The 15,448-nt window shown below is 36.0% G+C and overlaps 1 protein-coding gene across 1 annotated transcript in view; it reads right to left on the bottom strand.

The window, feature by feature from the left end:
• sntg2 (syntrophin, gamma 2) overlaps nucleotides 1-15,448 on the bottom strand; it is a 79,426-nt gene that overhangs the window by 44,619 nt on the left and 19,359 nt on the right. The window contains exons 2-6 of the mRNA XM_081347908.1: nucleotides 8,355-8,492; nucleotides 6,865-6,921; nucleotides 6,538-6,595; nucleotides 3,580-3,623; nucleotides 2,081-2,122 (exon numbers count right to left, since the gene is read on the bottom strand). Coding sequence (XP_081204034.1) covers nucleotides 2,081-2,122; nucleotides 3,580-3,623; nucleotides 6,538-6,595; nucleotides 6,865-6,921; nucleotides 8,355-8,492 — 339 coding nt within the window. The remainder of the gene's footprint in view (nucleotides 1-2,080; nucleotides 2,123-3,579; nucleotides 3,624-6,537; nucleotides 6,596-6,864; nucleotides 6,922-8,354; nucleotides 8,493-15,448) is intronic.

The following is a 15,448-nucleotide window of genomic DNA, read 5'->3' as shown; positions in this document are numbered from 1 at the left end:
GTCACATGACATGCATGTGAACAAATAAAAAAAATTAGTAAGTGTTTTATTTGATTTGATTTTTAAATTATGTATTTTAAATTTACATTTGTATAATTTAATGAATTATTAGAATTGGGAAACCCTGATCTAACACATAACAGGATTTAGTGGCTTCTAAATAACATCTTATCACTTTTATACAACACATTTTACAACCCGACGAGGAAAAAAAAGGGTGAAATTTGTTTTCTCCATTAGAAATTGATGTGAAGCTGCAAAGCATGTTTCATAACAGAAGTCTGAATGCAAGAACTTTTGAAGGAATTCTGATTTCATGTCGACTTATAGACTTCATTTGATCATAACCACAGCAAGAAAAGTTACTTCATTTAACATATCTGAGCTTTCCTCTGATGAGAACATGACACACTTGTGCAACATTTCCACAGAGAGGAAGCCAAGAACTTGCCAAGAAACCCTGTGTGTGTGTGTGTGTGTGTGTGTGTGTGTGTGTGTGTGTGTGTGTGTGTGTGTGTGCGTGTGCGATCCAAAAACTCAAGATGCCTTCGGTCTAACGCCCTGTTTACACACACAGGCATTAATCGTTAGAGGTGGAAACCAGACCATTCATTTAAACAAGCAATTTTGTTTTAAAACTAGATTATAAAATGTAGAATTATGTGTCGAATCCGTCAATGATAATTACCATGCACCAAAATAAATTGAGTTAAATGAAATTGTGTTAACAAATCAAATAAGACCTGAGTTGTAAATAAACATTCAAATTGCACATAAGGCAGTTTTTATATCAACCTTTACAATTATGTTTCAATTCGTTGTGGAAGACGAAATAACGAAGAACATGTAAAGTAGAAATATAAAGTGCATATTTTTATGAAAATGCTCCTCTCCATTAATTGTAGCTACACTGTAACAATCGATTTTATGGACAATGAACGGCTTTCCTGAGGTAAATGTAACGTTAAGTTACATATTGTTTACAAGCTGTTTTATTGACGCCTTTCCAGTTTTGAAACACTGCAACTAAACAATTACATGATACATTTCAGAAAAGTTGTACTTTTTCCACTGGTCCACAGATTATACAGTGGCCAGTTTCATAAACAGCACCTAATCTCATCTCTGACGATCATCTCTTGGGATTGGCCTCGCATCTCAAACATGCTCTACCACCTCCAGTGTGTAAAGATACCCCAGAGGAAAACTCGTGTTGTTCTTTCATTACTCAGGAGATTTGTAATTATTCTTCAATGAAGCATCAACTTTGTCTCAGGCGTTTCTCCTAAAATAACTTTGAAGGAAAAAAAAGACAGAAATGAAAACAAGGCGACACTGAAATGTCATTGTGAATGTAAAGAACTGAACTAATACTTCCGCAGTTATTAAAAAAAAAGTTCATTTCAACATGTACTAAGAAATTCTTAACTGTTAACATTAGTTAATGCACTGTGAACTAACATAAACAATGAACAGTTGAATTTTTATAAACAAACATTAACAAAGATTAATAAATACCGTAAGAATATATCGCTCATCGTTAGTTCATGTTAGCGAACGAGACCTTATTGTAAAAGGAGTATAGAGTGAAAATGAATGTGGATAGCAGGTTTAATCGTTTGATCTAGGAGGAATTTGATGAGAAACGTTTGAGCCCATACTGAGACGTTAAGAAGTTTTTTCTCAGGAGGAACATCTAAGCAAGAGCCTCCATTTGATCTGTAGGAGAATAAAACTGAGACGATGATGAGCCTCATGTGTGATTTTTCTGTCCTACAGGATGATTTCTGTCAGCTTCTCTCGGACAGAAGCTCATGATGGCAGCTTGTCTTAGTTAGTCTGTGGCTGTTCAGTGAAATCACTAATCTCATCCTTCAACTTCCGACTGTCAGAGGAAATCTGCCCATGTGAGTGAGTGTTTCTGCGTGATGAATCTACTCACTATCAATTAGTTATAGCTGAGACCTTACTATATGCTATACTGATATAAACGCTTTCAGCGGCATCTGATGCACTTTTCATTAATTCTGCATCAATGGCATTTCAAGACCACGGATGAAAGAGCCAATCGAATACTCACGACTTCCTCGTGCGTACACTTCTCCACGTTAATGCCATTGACCTGGATGGAAAAGAGAAGATCACATTTAGACATCATGTTAAAAAATAAAGCTAAAAACATATTCGGGTCAAAAAAAAAAATTGCATTCTGACATTATTTGCATTAAAAATAACAACATTTAATCCCAATTTTACTTTAGTTTAATGCAACCTGACATTTTATTTATATTTGCATTCAGAAGCAGTTGAACAGGTGTACCCAGGGCCTAAAATGAACACTCGCCAAGCGCCAAATGCAAGTAAAAATTGGCGTTGGTGAGTGTATGAAACGGTGTCACTCGCCAGAAACATTTTTATGAATTTTAACAATGCATGAAGGTAAACAAACGTGAGCGGATTGACGAGCTAGCGCTTCATCATCACGAAAGTTTAAGCCTTGACAAGAAGTTGCACGTGGTGTGGAAAGTTAAGTGTGTGCAAACATCTGAAGCGCGCGTCCAGAAAGCAGCGTCTAAGACAGCGTGTGAATACTAAACTGAGCTCTCTTTCACGTCTTCTTGCCCTTGAGTGGAAAAATTCACACAAAATTACGTAAAAAAAATAGCGAGTATCCCAATAAACATAGTCGGTTATGTCTTAAGTGAACATAAACAGTTGAGAAAGTAAACGCACGTGTGTCAGTATCAGTATATTAGATCGGTGCATTCGCTCTTAAAGGGACAGCAGCCTAATATTCCTGCAGGTGTCTGTGTGCTTAAAGTTCATCAAACAACAAAAGACAAAGAACACATCCCTCACTGCTCTTGACTGAATAACTTTTGTAAATTTAATAAGGATTAATTAATAAGGATGTTTAATTTATACAGGGAAGGCTATCTAGTGTTATTTCACATTTGATTACTTTATTACATTTCTGTACCTGAAAAACCTGAAAAGCATTTCCTTTGTACCCTTGTTATCTTGTATTTATTTGTTGTTTTGCTTGCAATTTGAATATTTGTTCTTAATGTATTACTGTTTACTTTAATTTATATTAATTAGGCTAGTAGTTTTAGTTGTGGTATCGAAACTGGAAATATATATTATATAAAAAAAAATTGGTGTCATTTGGTTTTATACCCGGTAAAAAAATATATATATTTATGGTCGGTAAGTTTTCTAAAGTCACCGGATATTGGCAGGTGTGGCAAAAAGTTATTTTAGGCCCTGGGTGTGCCTAAAAAAGTGTCCGGTGAGTGTATGTAAAGAGCATCAGAGATTCTTGTAACATTGAAAATGAAATAAAACCATTTGTTATAGTTGCACCACAGGAACTAATATTCTATTTCTTGCTCTCTCTCTCTGTTGCTGTTCCTCTGATTCATACAGAGAGATAAAGGTTAAACCTCCAGTCAAGCTAGAGAAAATGAATCAGAGGGAAGCATCATTAAAATGCAGAGAGAACGCCGCTCTAACACGCACCCTTGACCCCGAGAGCAGCGTAAAGAACGAGAGCGTGCAAAAGCCCAAAACACTAACCTGCAACACGGCGTCTCCGATAAACAGCATCCCAGTCTGATCGGCTGAGGCCCCGGGCCGTCCAGTCAGAGGTTAATGGAAAGATTGGGATATAATTACTCATTTAATAGTGCTTATGCGATGACATGGCAATCAGGATTTGAGTTTGATGAGCATTTCAATCAAGCATTGGCATTAGCAAAGACGTGAAACGCTTTGGGACGAATTTCACACAAATCTGGGTTTTAGTTCAATGCGTTCTAACAAATAAGATGAAACTGCATAAGCTTTCTGATATCGAGCAGCTCTAAGGGTGGATCTATTTCTACACTAAGCATCTCAGCGGGAAGCTAATAAAAACCAATAAAACTGCAAACGCACATGCATAAAGACTTGTACAGTAATTAGCCGTGATTAAAATTACATTTGAACTGTATGGCACGAAACAAAGCTATATTGTTCTCAAAAACCGTAGGATCAGATTCTAATCACACGTTAGCAGCTGCTGTCAGATACTTGCGAAGAAAAAACTATGATGTGAGCAAGTGCTAATTATACGCATATCAAACAGAGCACATTTAGGCTGTGCAGTGCATTTACTTTAAATGAAAAACAACAAGAGAAGAGAGTACACTACAAGATTTTACACACTGGGACTAATTTGGCGTACACTGCAAATAATGCAAAAATTAAAAAAATAATATCTTGTATGTAGTATCCAGTACATTCTTAAATCAATATACAATTACTTGAGAAGCAAAATGAGCTAAAGATATTAAGGGCCCCATTTTAACGATCTGAAACGCAAGTATCAAAAGCGAAACGTAAGTAACTTTGTGGGCGGATCTCGGGCGCTGTTGCTGTTATACCGGCGGGATAAATGACTCTTGCGCCCAACGCAAATCTAAAATGTGTTGGTCTGAAGTCGCTTCATTACTCATAGGTGTGGTTTGGGCGTAACGTGAAATAAACCAATCAGAGAGACATCTCACTTTCCCTTTAAGAGCAGGCGCGCTTGTTCCATGGCGGATTGCTATTATAACGGCAGATTTGCCAGGAGCGGTTCACAGCCGAGGAGACCGATGTTCTCGTCAGGGCCGTAAAACACAGAGAAGTGACATTGGGGATGGAGAAACACACCCAAATTAGCTTCGGTTAAACAGGCGTATAATAATTTGGGTAAATGTGTAAGCTAGATTTATGCCTATTTTTTCACATCTTCATGGACACCACAATGATTTCCCTCAGATGGAATATTTTTCCTTGCAATTATGTATGGTTTGCAAAAATGAAAACTGCTGCATCTGTGTAGATGAGAGAAGCAAAGTGTATGCGCGTTGTGCACACGCTACATTATGGCCAAGCATGCGCCCTTAAAATAGCATCTGAATAACGCGCCACTGACTTTAGACGAGGTTTTTCCTGGTCAGAGGCGGAATTGTTTTCTGAAACTGCAAAATAGCACCAGGGAACGTTTGCGCCGGAACACGCCTCCTCTTTTCGCTGAAACGCCCCCGGGAGCGCAAGTTCATTCCCTAATTTACCGACGTGCGTCTGTGGAGGGAAAAGTCCGCTGTGCGCGGGTGAAAAATAGGAATGAAACATTCATTGGTGTACAAAGTCAATTGCGCTGGGTGCAAGATAGGGCCCTAAGTCTTGTTTTTTGAAAGATTTATCAAAATTAAGTTCCTGATGGACTCCACACGCTTGAGTCTGTCGACAACAGTGAAAGAACGTTTGCTGTGATCGACTGCTGTTTAAACAGTTGGTTTGTGTATCTCTACAGACTTCAGAAGGATCCCAGCGTCGGAAACAACAACGTTTATTTTAAAGGAGGATTATATGTTTGTTCAGATTAATTGACTGAGGCACAGCGTAATGAGAGTTTGCAAAGAAACTTTTGATGAAAGACGTCACGACTCTTGGTGATGAACCCAAACACAGACAGTATGCAATTAACAAGGTTTATTAATGACAGGAAAAACGGGGAAAACAAAACCCACGAGGGGGCAAACAACACTGGTAGGGAAAATAAAGACTAACAACACTAGACTAAGACTGGACAGTTAACTAGACTATAAACTCACAGCAGATACAAGACTAAACCGCTCTTTGACAAAACTCTCAACAGGATACTCACAGGGGTGATTACAAAATGAACCAGCACAAGACAGCAAACACTAGGGTATAAAATAGGGGAGAAAATAATAAGGACAACAGGTGATACTAATAAAACAATGATGACTAACGAGGAGAACAAGGGGGCGGGGTTAAGTGACGAGACAACACACAGCTCAAAGGCCATGTGCTTGCACACAAAACATGGGTCTGTCATGATCCTGCCTCAAGACTAGAGAAAATCAAGGACACAAGGGCAGAATCATGACAGATGAAGCAGCAAACTGCATTGGATCTACAGCACAAACTATACGTTTGAGTGTGTTGTTGATACTGTTTCCTATAAAATAACGACAGCCAATCATAACAGTGGCCGTTTACTGACAAGCCTTAAAGGAGCCTTACTGACAAGTTCCTTAAAAACAAATCATTTTAGACAGAGGCTGAAAATAATAACATATTTTTATGTCCCTATTGGCAAATATCTGTTCTTGTTTTACACTTTAACTCAAATACATTTTTATAAGAAAACAAGATTTAATATCTTTGCAAATTGCTTTTTAAGTAAATGTATCTTGATTTAAGAATGCATATTTCTACTGGAAGCCAAGACAAAAATACTGAGTACGAATTGTTTTTTTTTTTTTGCAGCGCAGAAATTATTTTCACTTAGAAACAATTACAAAGAAATGACAAGTAACACACTGAATTAAACATGACATTTTGATGTAGAAAAACTGAAATAGTTTTTTCGCCCCCCATCAAACAGTCATTTTTACAGAGCACAAATATTGCGAGTTATTGCTAGCGCTCCGACTACAGATGCCTTACAGCGGATGGGAGGAACTCTTGTCATCTTACCTACTTGATCTTTGAAAATCTTCGAGATGACCACAGGCACTTTATGTTCTGCTCCCCCCTGAAATGCATGAAGGGCCGTCAAGGTAATTCACCTCTGCATCTCACATCAGTCTATTACCAACACTGTTCAAAAATACAAATCTATTGCCTCATTAAAGATTACTGTGAGTAAATCTAATGAGAGCTGAGCTCAGGTTCCTCTTTGATCTCTAAGACTAATATTGTGCCATGATTATCTGGCCTGCGGAGATATGAGTGCACTACCTGAGCATGTTTAGTTAAGCTCTTTAAAGTCAATGAACAATATTAAAGAAGCAAAAGACCTACTTTGATACTCAGACCGAGACCTCCAGTCACCTGTCTTCGAAGTACAACAGTTCTGTGCTTTAAAAAAGGGGAATTTAGTTGGTAAAATATTCATGGCATCAACTAGATTAGCCTACAAATAATTAAAGAAGTGGTCATATGGCAAAACTTGACTTGAAGTTTATGTTGATGAGTTTAATGTTTAAATTGCATTAAGATTTTAAAAACCACAACTTTCAAATACAGGTAATATCAGGAAATAAATAATTAATTCACTTGGTAAAATATTCATGGCATCAACTAGATAACAAATAATTAAAGAAGTGGTCATATGGCAACACTTGACTTGAAGCCTAAAGTTTATACAGGTTAAATAAATAAGATTGTTGATGTGTTTAATGTTTAAATAACATTAAGATGTTAAAAAACTTTCAAATACAGGTAATATCAGGAAATAAATAATTAAATCTTACTGTTGGTTTGTTTAATGTTTTTTTTTTTATTACATCGAAAGAGACAAAAAGTCTCAAATTTCATAAATAGATAAAATCTCAACTTTCAAATACAGGTAATATATCAGGCAATAAATATAAATGTTACTGTTGATTTGTTTACTTTTTTTTTTAAAGTCTCAACTTTCATAAATAAAAATAATAATAAAAATGTAATTACATTTTTTATTGCCTGACATTAAAAACAAAATCTCAACTTTTAAATACAGGTAATATCAGGCAATAGATAAATACATTTTACTATTGATGTTTAATGTTTGACTATTGATGTTAAAAAAATTCCAAATGTTTTCAAATGTCAAACTTTTATCGAGAATCAGTGACTGCTTATCTTTACTGTAGTGATCTTCACTAATCTCTGTGGGGATAGGACAGTCAATTCAGACGGAAACCACTTCTTAACACTCATCTAATTCTAATAACATGTAAAGGATTGCAAACAATTTCTCAATAACGAAGATTTATGATGGCCAAAACTTAAAACAACCTCAGAAAGATCATTATTTATTCCATTAGAAAGCTGAGGCTTTCCTTTTTACTTTAGTGCCTAAAACTCAAAATGTGTTTCTGGGTCAAAGTGACTCTAAATGACGAAGCAGGTTAGTTATAAATCCAAATATATAACTAGGATTATAAATATGCTCTAAAACTCTCTTGATTATGACTATATTGGATTCTCCAGCATGCATTGTGCACATTTAATGACTTCCATTGTGTATTGACAGCATCATTTCTGAAATAGCGGCCCTAGCCTTATGCCACTGATGACATTTATGAAGGATGATGATGCATCTCATGCTTGCAAAGCAAACAAAGAAGTGGCGTGTGCTTCTTGACAGCGATGTCAAATGTAATGAAAACTTGTCTAATGCAACACAACACTCTTCAGCTGCTGACTGAGACGCCCAATGAAGAGAAACGTGCCACTTTAAACAATGATGAAATGACCCGAGTGTGTTTAAATCAGGATCGAGTCGAAGGCAAAGACTCAGTACTTACATTTAAGTGCGAGTCGCCGCCGTTCACACACACCACATCCTGCTTCTGTACGATTAACAGCTCTTTCGTTAACTTTAAGCGAACGTCGTAGGTGTTACTTGTGTGTTTGTCGTACAAAAGGGCAAGTCCGGTTTTTGTCTGTTGAAAAAAAAAAAGCACGTTAGTCACTCCCATCATTTAAGTGCATAATGGGACTCACAAAAATTGACAATCGGATTTAGCTGTCGTGTGTACGTCTATGGCAATCTGTTTTAACTTTTATTAATTTCCAGGATATGAATTCTTGATATCAACAATTCAATGTTCACTAGTTCAAATATATAGTTATTGATATCAGGAATTAGATTTATACTAACAATGGCAATTTTTGATATCAGAAATTACATTTCCACTAGTAACAATGCTAATTCTTGATATCAACAATTAAATTTTTACTAGTTAGAATGGTCATTCTAGATATCAAGAATTGAATTTCAACTAGTAAAAACTATAATTCCATTCAAAATCAATTGTTGATATCAAGAATTGATTTCTTACTCGTTGAAATTCTGAATAGACATATCATCGTTGTATTTCTTACTAGTAGAAATATAATTTTTGATATCAATAATTGCATTGTTACTAGTAAAAATGTCTATTCTAGATATCAACAACTGAATTGCTACTAGTAAAAATGTACATTTTTGATATCTGAAAATGTATTTCTGATATCAATAATTTCAGATATCTAAAATGGCTTTCTTACTAGTAACAATTCATGATATCAGAAATTAACATTGTCACTAGTGGAAATGGAATTATTGATATCAAAAATAAAGGTTTTTACTAGTAAGAATTGTATTTAGGATTTGTGAAATTGGAATTTCAACTAGTAAGAAATCAATTCTTGATATCAACAATTGAATTTGAATGGCAGCCTATGGTGACATTTCACTAATGAAAATACAATTACAGATATCAAGAATTATAGCTTTTACTAGTTGAAATTCAATTCTTGATATCTAGAATGAGTATTTTATCTAGTAAAAATGTAATTGTTGATATCAAGAATTAGCATTGTTACTAGTGGAAATGTAATTTCTGATATCAAAAATTGCCATTGTTACTAGTATAAATCTAATTCCTGATATCAATAACTATAATTTGAACTAGTGAACATTGAATTGTTGATATCAAGAATTCATATCCTGGAAATAAATAAAAGTTAAAACGGCTTGCCATAGTACGTCGCCATTAAAGCATCATTAAAAATACTGTATTTGAATTATGCACAATGATCCAAGTCCAAGCGTGTGCAAGAAACTCACTGAAAATCGTCCCCTTTTCAGGTGAACTATTTCTGCAGAGCACTGAGACTGAGATTAATGTAAAAAAAAAGAAAATTGTTAGGCTTTTATTTTTCTCGTAGTATTTGATTCCACTTTGAGAAGTTGGCACTGTCTCCACTGAAAGATAATGCAACAGAAAAGTCGCCTGTGGATCTTTCAATTACTTTTGAGTTTTCCCTCAGAGAACCGGCACAGGGACTAAATGAGTGTAGAGAGCAACGTTAATTCACTTAACCCACAAAACAGTCCCTGGAGGAGCTTCCTGTGGCGGAAAAATACTTTTCGCAATGGAATCAATTACAATCTTTATTCATCACGGTTTCTGTGACTTTCACATCGCCAGAGAAATCTGCCATGAGGATCACTTTCTTCCTCAAGGCCACAATAGCGGTAGTCAATGAATCGCCTCCTGATGGTTTCTGAGAAAAACCGAAGTGGGCTGCTAGAAAAATCACTGAGATGAAGGTACGTGTCTTCACTCGTTCTGACACCAGTCTGTCTCTCTCTCTCACCAGTTTTTCTCCCATCAGCCCTGAAGTCAAACACATACATTACAGAGCAGATAACAGCAGATTCCCGAGAGTAAAAGAAAACGTGTTGCTGCCTGTAAAGAAATGATAAAGTCCTATGTTTTACCCTTATCAAAAGCTCATCAAAATAAAGTAACCAATTGTTCAAAACTTAATTTTATCTAGCAATAACTATAATGATAAAGATATAGTTCTAGAAGTTCACACCATAACTATTTTTCAGCTGTTAAACAATAAAAACAGCCAATCAGAATCCACCCTAATTTGGGTGGTTGATTATGATTTGACTTTTCTAACTTTAGTTAGTGTGTAATGTTGATGTTTGATAATAAACAACATCTGCAAAGTTACAACGCTCAAAGTTCAAAGCAAAGGGAGATATTTGCTTTTAAAGAAATCACTTTTTAAGGACTACAACAAACGGCTGGTAGAGACTACACCACATTCCTCAAAGGGTTAGTGACATCACCAACCCTAGAATTTACATAAACCCCGCCCCCTGAACACGATTTATAGATTATCATGACAGAATATGCTAATCAATGACTAGAAGATAACTACACATAAGCTTCATAAATTCATCAACTAACCATTCAGAAATGTCCTGTTGCTTCTACATGTTGTCACTTCTTCTTGAGTCTCTCCATCTTTGTCTAACTCTGGTTTGAACATAAAACTCTAAAATAAGGCTAAGGAGGTAATCGAAGATGCTAACACACACGAGCTCTTGAAGCGTGTGCTAAGAATTTGAATTGTGAATTGTAACCAAGTATTTGAAGGTTGAGCAGCGAGCTCATTGGCTACTGATACAGCAGGAACCAATCAGCTGTGCCCTTTAGAGATTGATGTGATTGCAAGCAGATTGAGTTAAAGGGTTAGTTCACCCAAAACTGAAAATTCTGTCAGTAATACTTATCCTCATGTTGTTCCAGCCCCGTCAGACTTTCGTTCATCTTCAACACAACATTAAGATATTTCTGAGTAAATCTGAGAGCTGTCTCACTCCTCCATAGGCTTCTAGGTAATCGATATCTGCCATCCCAGAAAGTTTGTAAATACATCGTTAAAATAGTCCAAAATAGTAACAGCGCAGCGCTTCTGGGTTGTACGTCAGAACGGAGGCTCACTATTGGCCAACGCTGGTCATGTGTGTGATGTGTGTGATGCTGGCCAATAGTGAGCCTCCGTTCTGACGTACAACCCAGAAGCGCTGCGCTGTTACGCTACGTGAACTCACTCAGACACACACAGAAGAAAATTAATAGTTCAATAAAGTTGTTATTTTTGTGCACAAAAAGTATTCTCGTCGCTTGATAAACTTATGGTTGAGCCACTGTAGTCACTTAGACTATTTTAACAATGTCTTTACTAACTTTTCTGGGATGACAGATCTCGATTACCTAGAAGCCTATGGAGGAGTGAGACAGCTCTCAGATTTCATCAAAAATATCTTAATTTGTGTTCCGAAGATGAACGAAAGTCTGACGGGGTTGGAACAACATGAAGGAGAGTAATTATTGTCAGAATTTTCAGTTTTAGGTGATCTAACCCTTTAAGGACCCATCAACCTGCGCCATCTAGAGTTTCATGACAGAACATCATAGTTATCGTTATTGTTGTGAATAGGCTTTATTAACAGCAGTTCTGCAAAAATTGCAGGATTATAATACATTGTCTAAGAACATTATTCTTGCTTATAGCTAAAAGAAGTTAAAACATTACTGATGTTTTCAGTATGTGAACAATCACAGGCTTTGGAGAGACAAAAAATGACTGCGTGATATTTCAGATATTAGAGAAAATGAAGCCCATTGAAATCCTCTACACTCTGCATGTGTTTGTTGGTCCTGTGACGACGACTCTGGTTCTGACAGACCCACCGACCGTCTCTCTGTACTGGCCTAGTTCTCTCTCTGGCACCTACACCGATTCTCCCTTCCCTGGAGACACCGGGATGTAGGTCAAGTGAGTCTCCCGTTAGCTCTACAGGGAGAGGATAATTAATCAAAGTTTGGAGTAAGAGACTGAGTCCTCCCTGCCACTGCACGCGCTCAAGCTTCAGGAAAGGTGAGTTACTTTGCTATTTATACACAGGTACATGGGAATGCCTTAATGTCTCTGGAGAAATCAAGGCCACAACTGTGGTAGTCACGGCTTGATGGTTTGGTAGGAGACTGAAATCCTGATTTGGCCGAAGGATCTGGCAGAGAGTCACCTCTGCATGATGGCCCTCGAGGGCCACTGGGAAAAATACAGTTTCTCCAACCAAAATTCATCAAAAAATCCCCAACAGTAACACGGGCAAACTGCACTCACTTCCTTCAGCAAATGCAAACATGACCAATATAGAATTTTTTTATTTTTTTTTTTATTTGCTGATGGTCGATGCCGATATCACTGTTAAAAGCAGAGTGGCTGATGGCAAATTTATATATAAAGCTGATGTATATAGACTATTTAATTTAAAGATAGTAAAAAGACATGCAAAACAACAGCTGAAATGAAATTAATATTGATTTGACATAATTTGTACTAAATTACATGAAAAAAATCTTCATAAAAGATAATGTAAAATAAACATTGGCACTGGAAGATGACAGCTTCTTGATTATGTATGTAAAGAAATTGTTAAAAAATACATACAGAGTCCGTTTTTATGCAGACTATTCAAAGTATCTCACAGGATTCGCCAAAGTTTGCAAGGTTTATGAAATTACACACAGACAGACAGACACACACACACACACACACACACACACACACACACACACACACACACACACACACACATACCCACACACATATATACATATATATATATATATATATATATATATATATACACACACACACACACACGCTTAGGCGCTGGCATTCTCATCACTGTCAAAATAAAAGGCCTATTAGAATAAAAGTCAGACTTTCGACATGTTGGCGGAAGAGAAAAACTTAAAGTGCCGATGCGATAATAAAAACATGCCGAATATCAGCCGTGGCGATGTATCAGTCAACCACTACTTTTCACAATTCATTTTGTTTCAAGAAAAAGTGCCAAAACAAATGAGACTATGGCAGTGAAATACTCCCTAGCACGATATAATATGAATAAATTTGACATCAATAAGAGGACTACACTGAAGATGCATTTTAATATTTTGCCTGTGTTGTTGGTTTTCATGTTTTCTACACCGAAGGCCATTTGGAATCAGGAATAACCCAAGAGAAATGCATAGTTGTTTGAAATCAGTGATCAAGTACAGACTTGCTTTTGTAACTTCTAGAATAATTCCCACAGAAAGCTACTGGGACTGGCTGTATAACAGTATATAGCATGCAATGGTATTAATGAGATTCTGTGGTACAGTATGCTGTGTGTGTGTGTGTATATATATATATGTATATGTATATAAGTGGCGTGTGTGAGCGACAAAGAAACATGAAGAATATATATAGTTGGACGCTTCCCAAACAAGACAAGGAGGAACTTTAAAGGGTGTGATTTCTGTCAAACTTTTAAAAGCAGAGTTTTCAAAACTCAGAAAAACTCTACAAACTGTGTCCAACCGTCTGAAGATGTTTTTCACATCCAGTGCACCATTTAAGAAGAAAGCAATAAGCCATAAAAAAGATGCCATGTGTTGCTGTGATAAAAAGCTTTTATGAAAGTGCATAAAAACGTAATAAAAGAGACATAATCACACATTCTAGCAACACTATTTTGAATGTATCTCAACAAATCAGTTTTACAAAACTTAAATGTGAGACGTGTTATTGGCAGGGTGTGAATTATGTAGGCGTTTAAACCACCCAAATTAAGTCAAAAGGTTGGGGGTCTAAAGAAAATTATTCTTTGTTTCATATTATTGTTTCACTGGGTTTCAAAAGTTTTGGTAATGATAAATGTTCACCAGTTACGGCAGGATTTTTGTCGCCAAAAAGATGCTTAAACCAGGCTTACCTTAAGTCTTAAGGACGCATTCAATTGATCAAAAGTGACTAAAGACTTTGACACTGTTACAAACAATTTAAATTTTAACCTTCTGTCCATTGAAGAAATCTAAAAACAAACAAATGTATCACAAATTTCCATAAAAATACTAAGCAGCAAAACTGTTTTCAACATTGATAATAATGTTGAAAAAAAAAAATCATCATATTAGAATGATTTCTGAAGGATCATGTGACACTGAAGACTGGAGTAATGATGCTGAAAATTCAGCTTTGATCACAGGAATAAATTACAATATAAAGTATATTCACATAGAAAACAGTCATTTTCAATGGTAATAATATTTCACATTTTTACTGTATTTTTGATCAAATAAATGCAGCATTGGTATCAAGAAGAGACTTCTTTCAAAAACATTAATAAATCTTATAAAATCTATATTTTTGAATGTAGGTTTTAGTGTAAAGACAAATCATGAAAATAGCACACACAAAAAATAGCTAAGTGGTACCAAAATACAATTAATATTACCTTTACATTTAGCAGACATTTGAACTTTTTTAAATTACTTTTCTTTCTTTTTTATTTTATGAACTTGTTGGATGCAAAACAAAAGACTTTTGAAGATTATCAAAAGAACAATTTCCACATGGTTACTTAACATACATACATTTTCATAGAATTTCAAACAAGAATAACTCTTGTATTGTGATGCATACCATCAGCACAGTCCAGAATTACTCATAGCATGATATAAGATTTTAGTCATGCCGCCCACCCCATCTACTCCTGTCTGAAAATGACCTTATCAAGTGACAAAACTACATTTGTTGGATCTGTGATTTTGAATGCCTTTAAGGTCAATTATCTGCTTCAAACGATGATTACTTTTAAGTGTTTGCCGTTGTAATTGTGAAATATTGCCTCTAATTTGAATTCACTACAAAGGCGGACGAGAGCGCCACTGGACAGCTTCAATCAAGATAATAATTAGAAGAAGAATGAAGGTCAACTGCTGTCTGGAGATCAGATCACAGCTGATAATGTTACACCGCTCCAGGGCTGGAACGCAGACACACGGATATTGTCTTTTCCCCAGACAACAGGACGGGCTTAGTAGTCGATATAGACGCTTTTGGGCAGAAGATTTCAAGCCTGTACCTCTTGCAATCGTAAAAGCATTTGAAAGAGAAATATCTGAGTTGAATGAGCCGCACAACCATTACAGTGCATGCAAAAATTATTTTCTCACTCAGTATTTTTGTCATTTTGCAGCACAAATATCTA

This window comes from Scardinius erythrophthalmus (genome assembly GCF_964197995.2).
Source record: "Scardinius erythrophthalmus genome assembly, chromosome: 19".
NCBI lineage: Eukaryota > Metazoa > Chordata > Actinopteri > Cypriniformes > Leuciscidae > Scardinius > Scardinius erythrophthalmus.
This window is presented reverse-complemented; position numbering and strand designations above follow the sequence as displayed.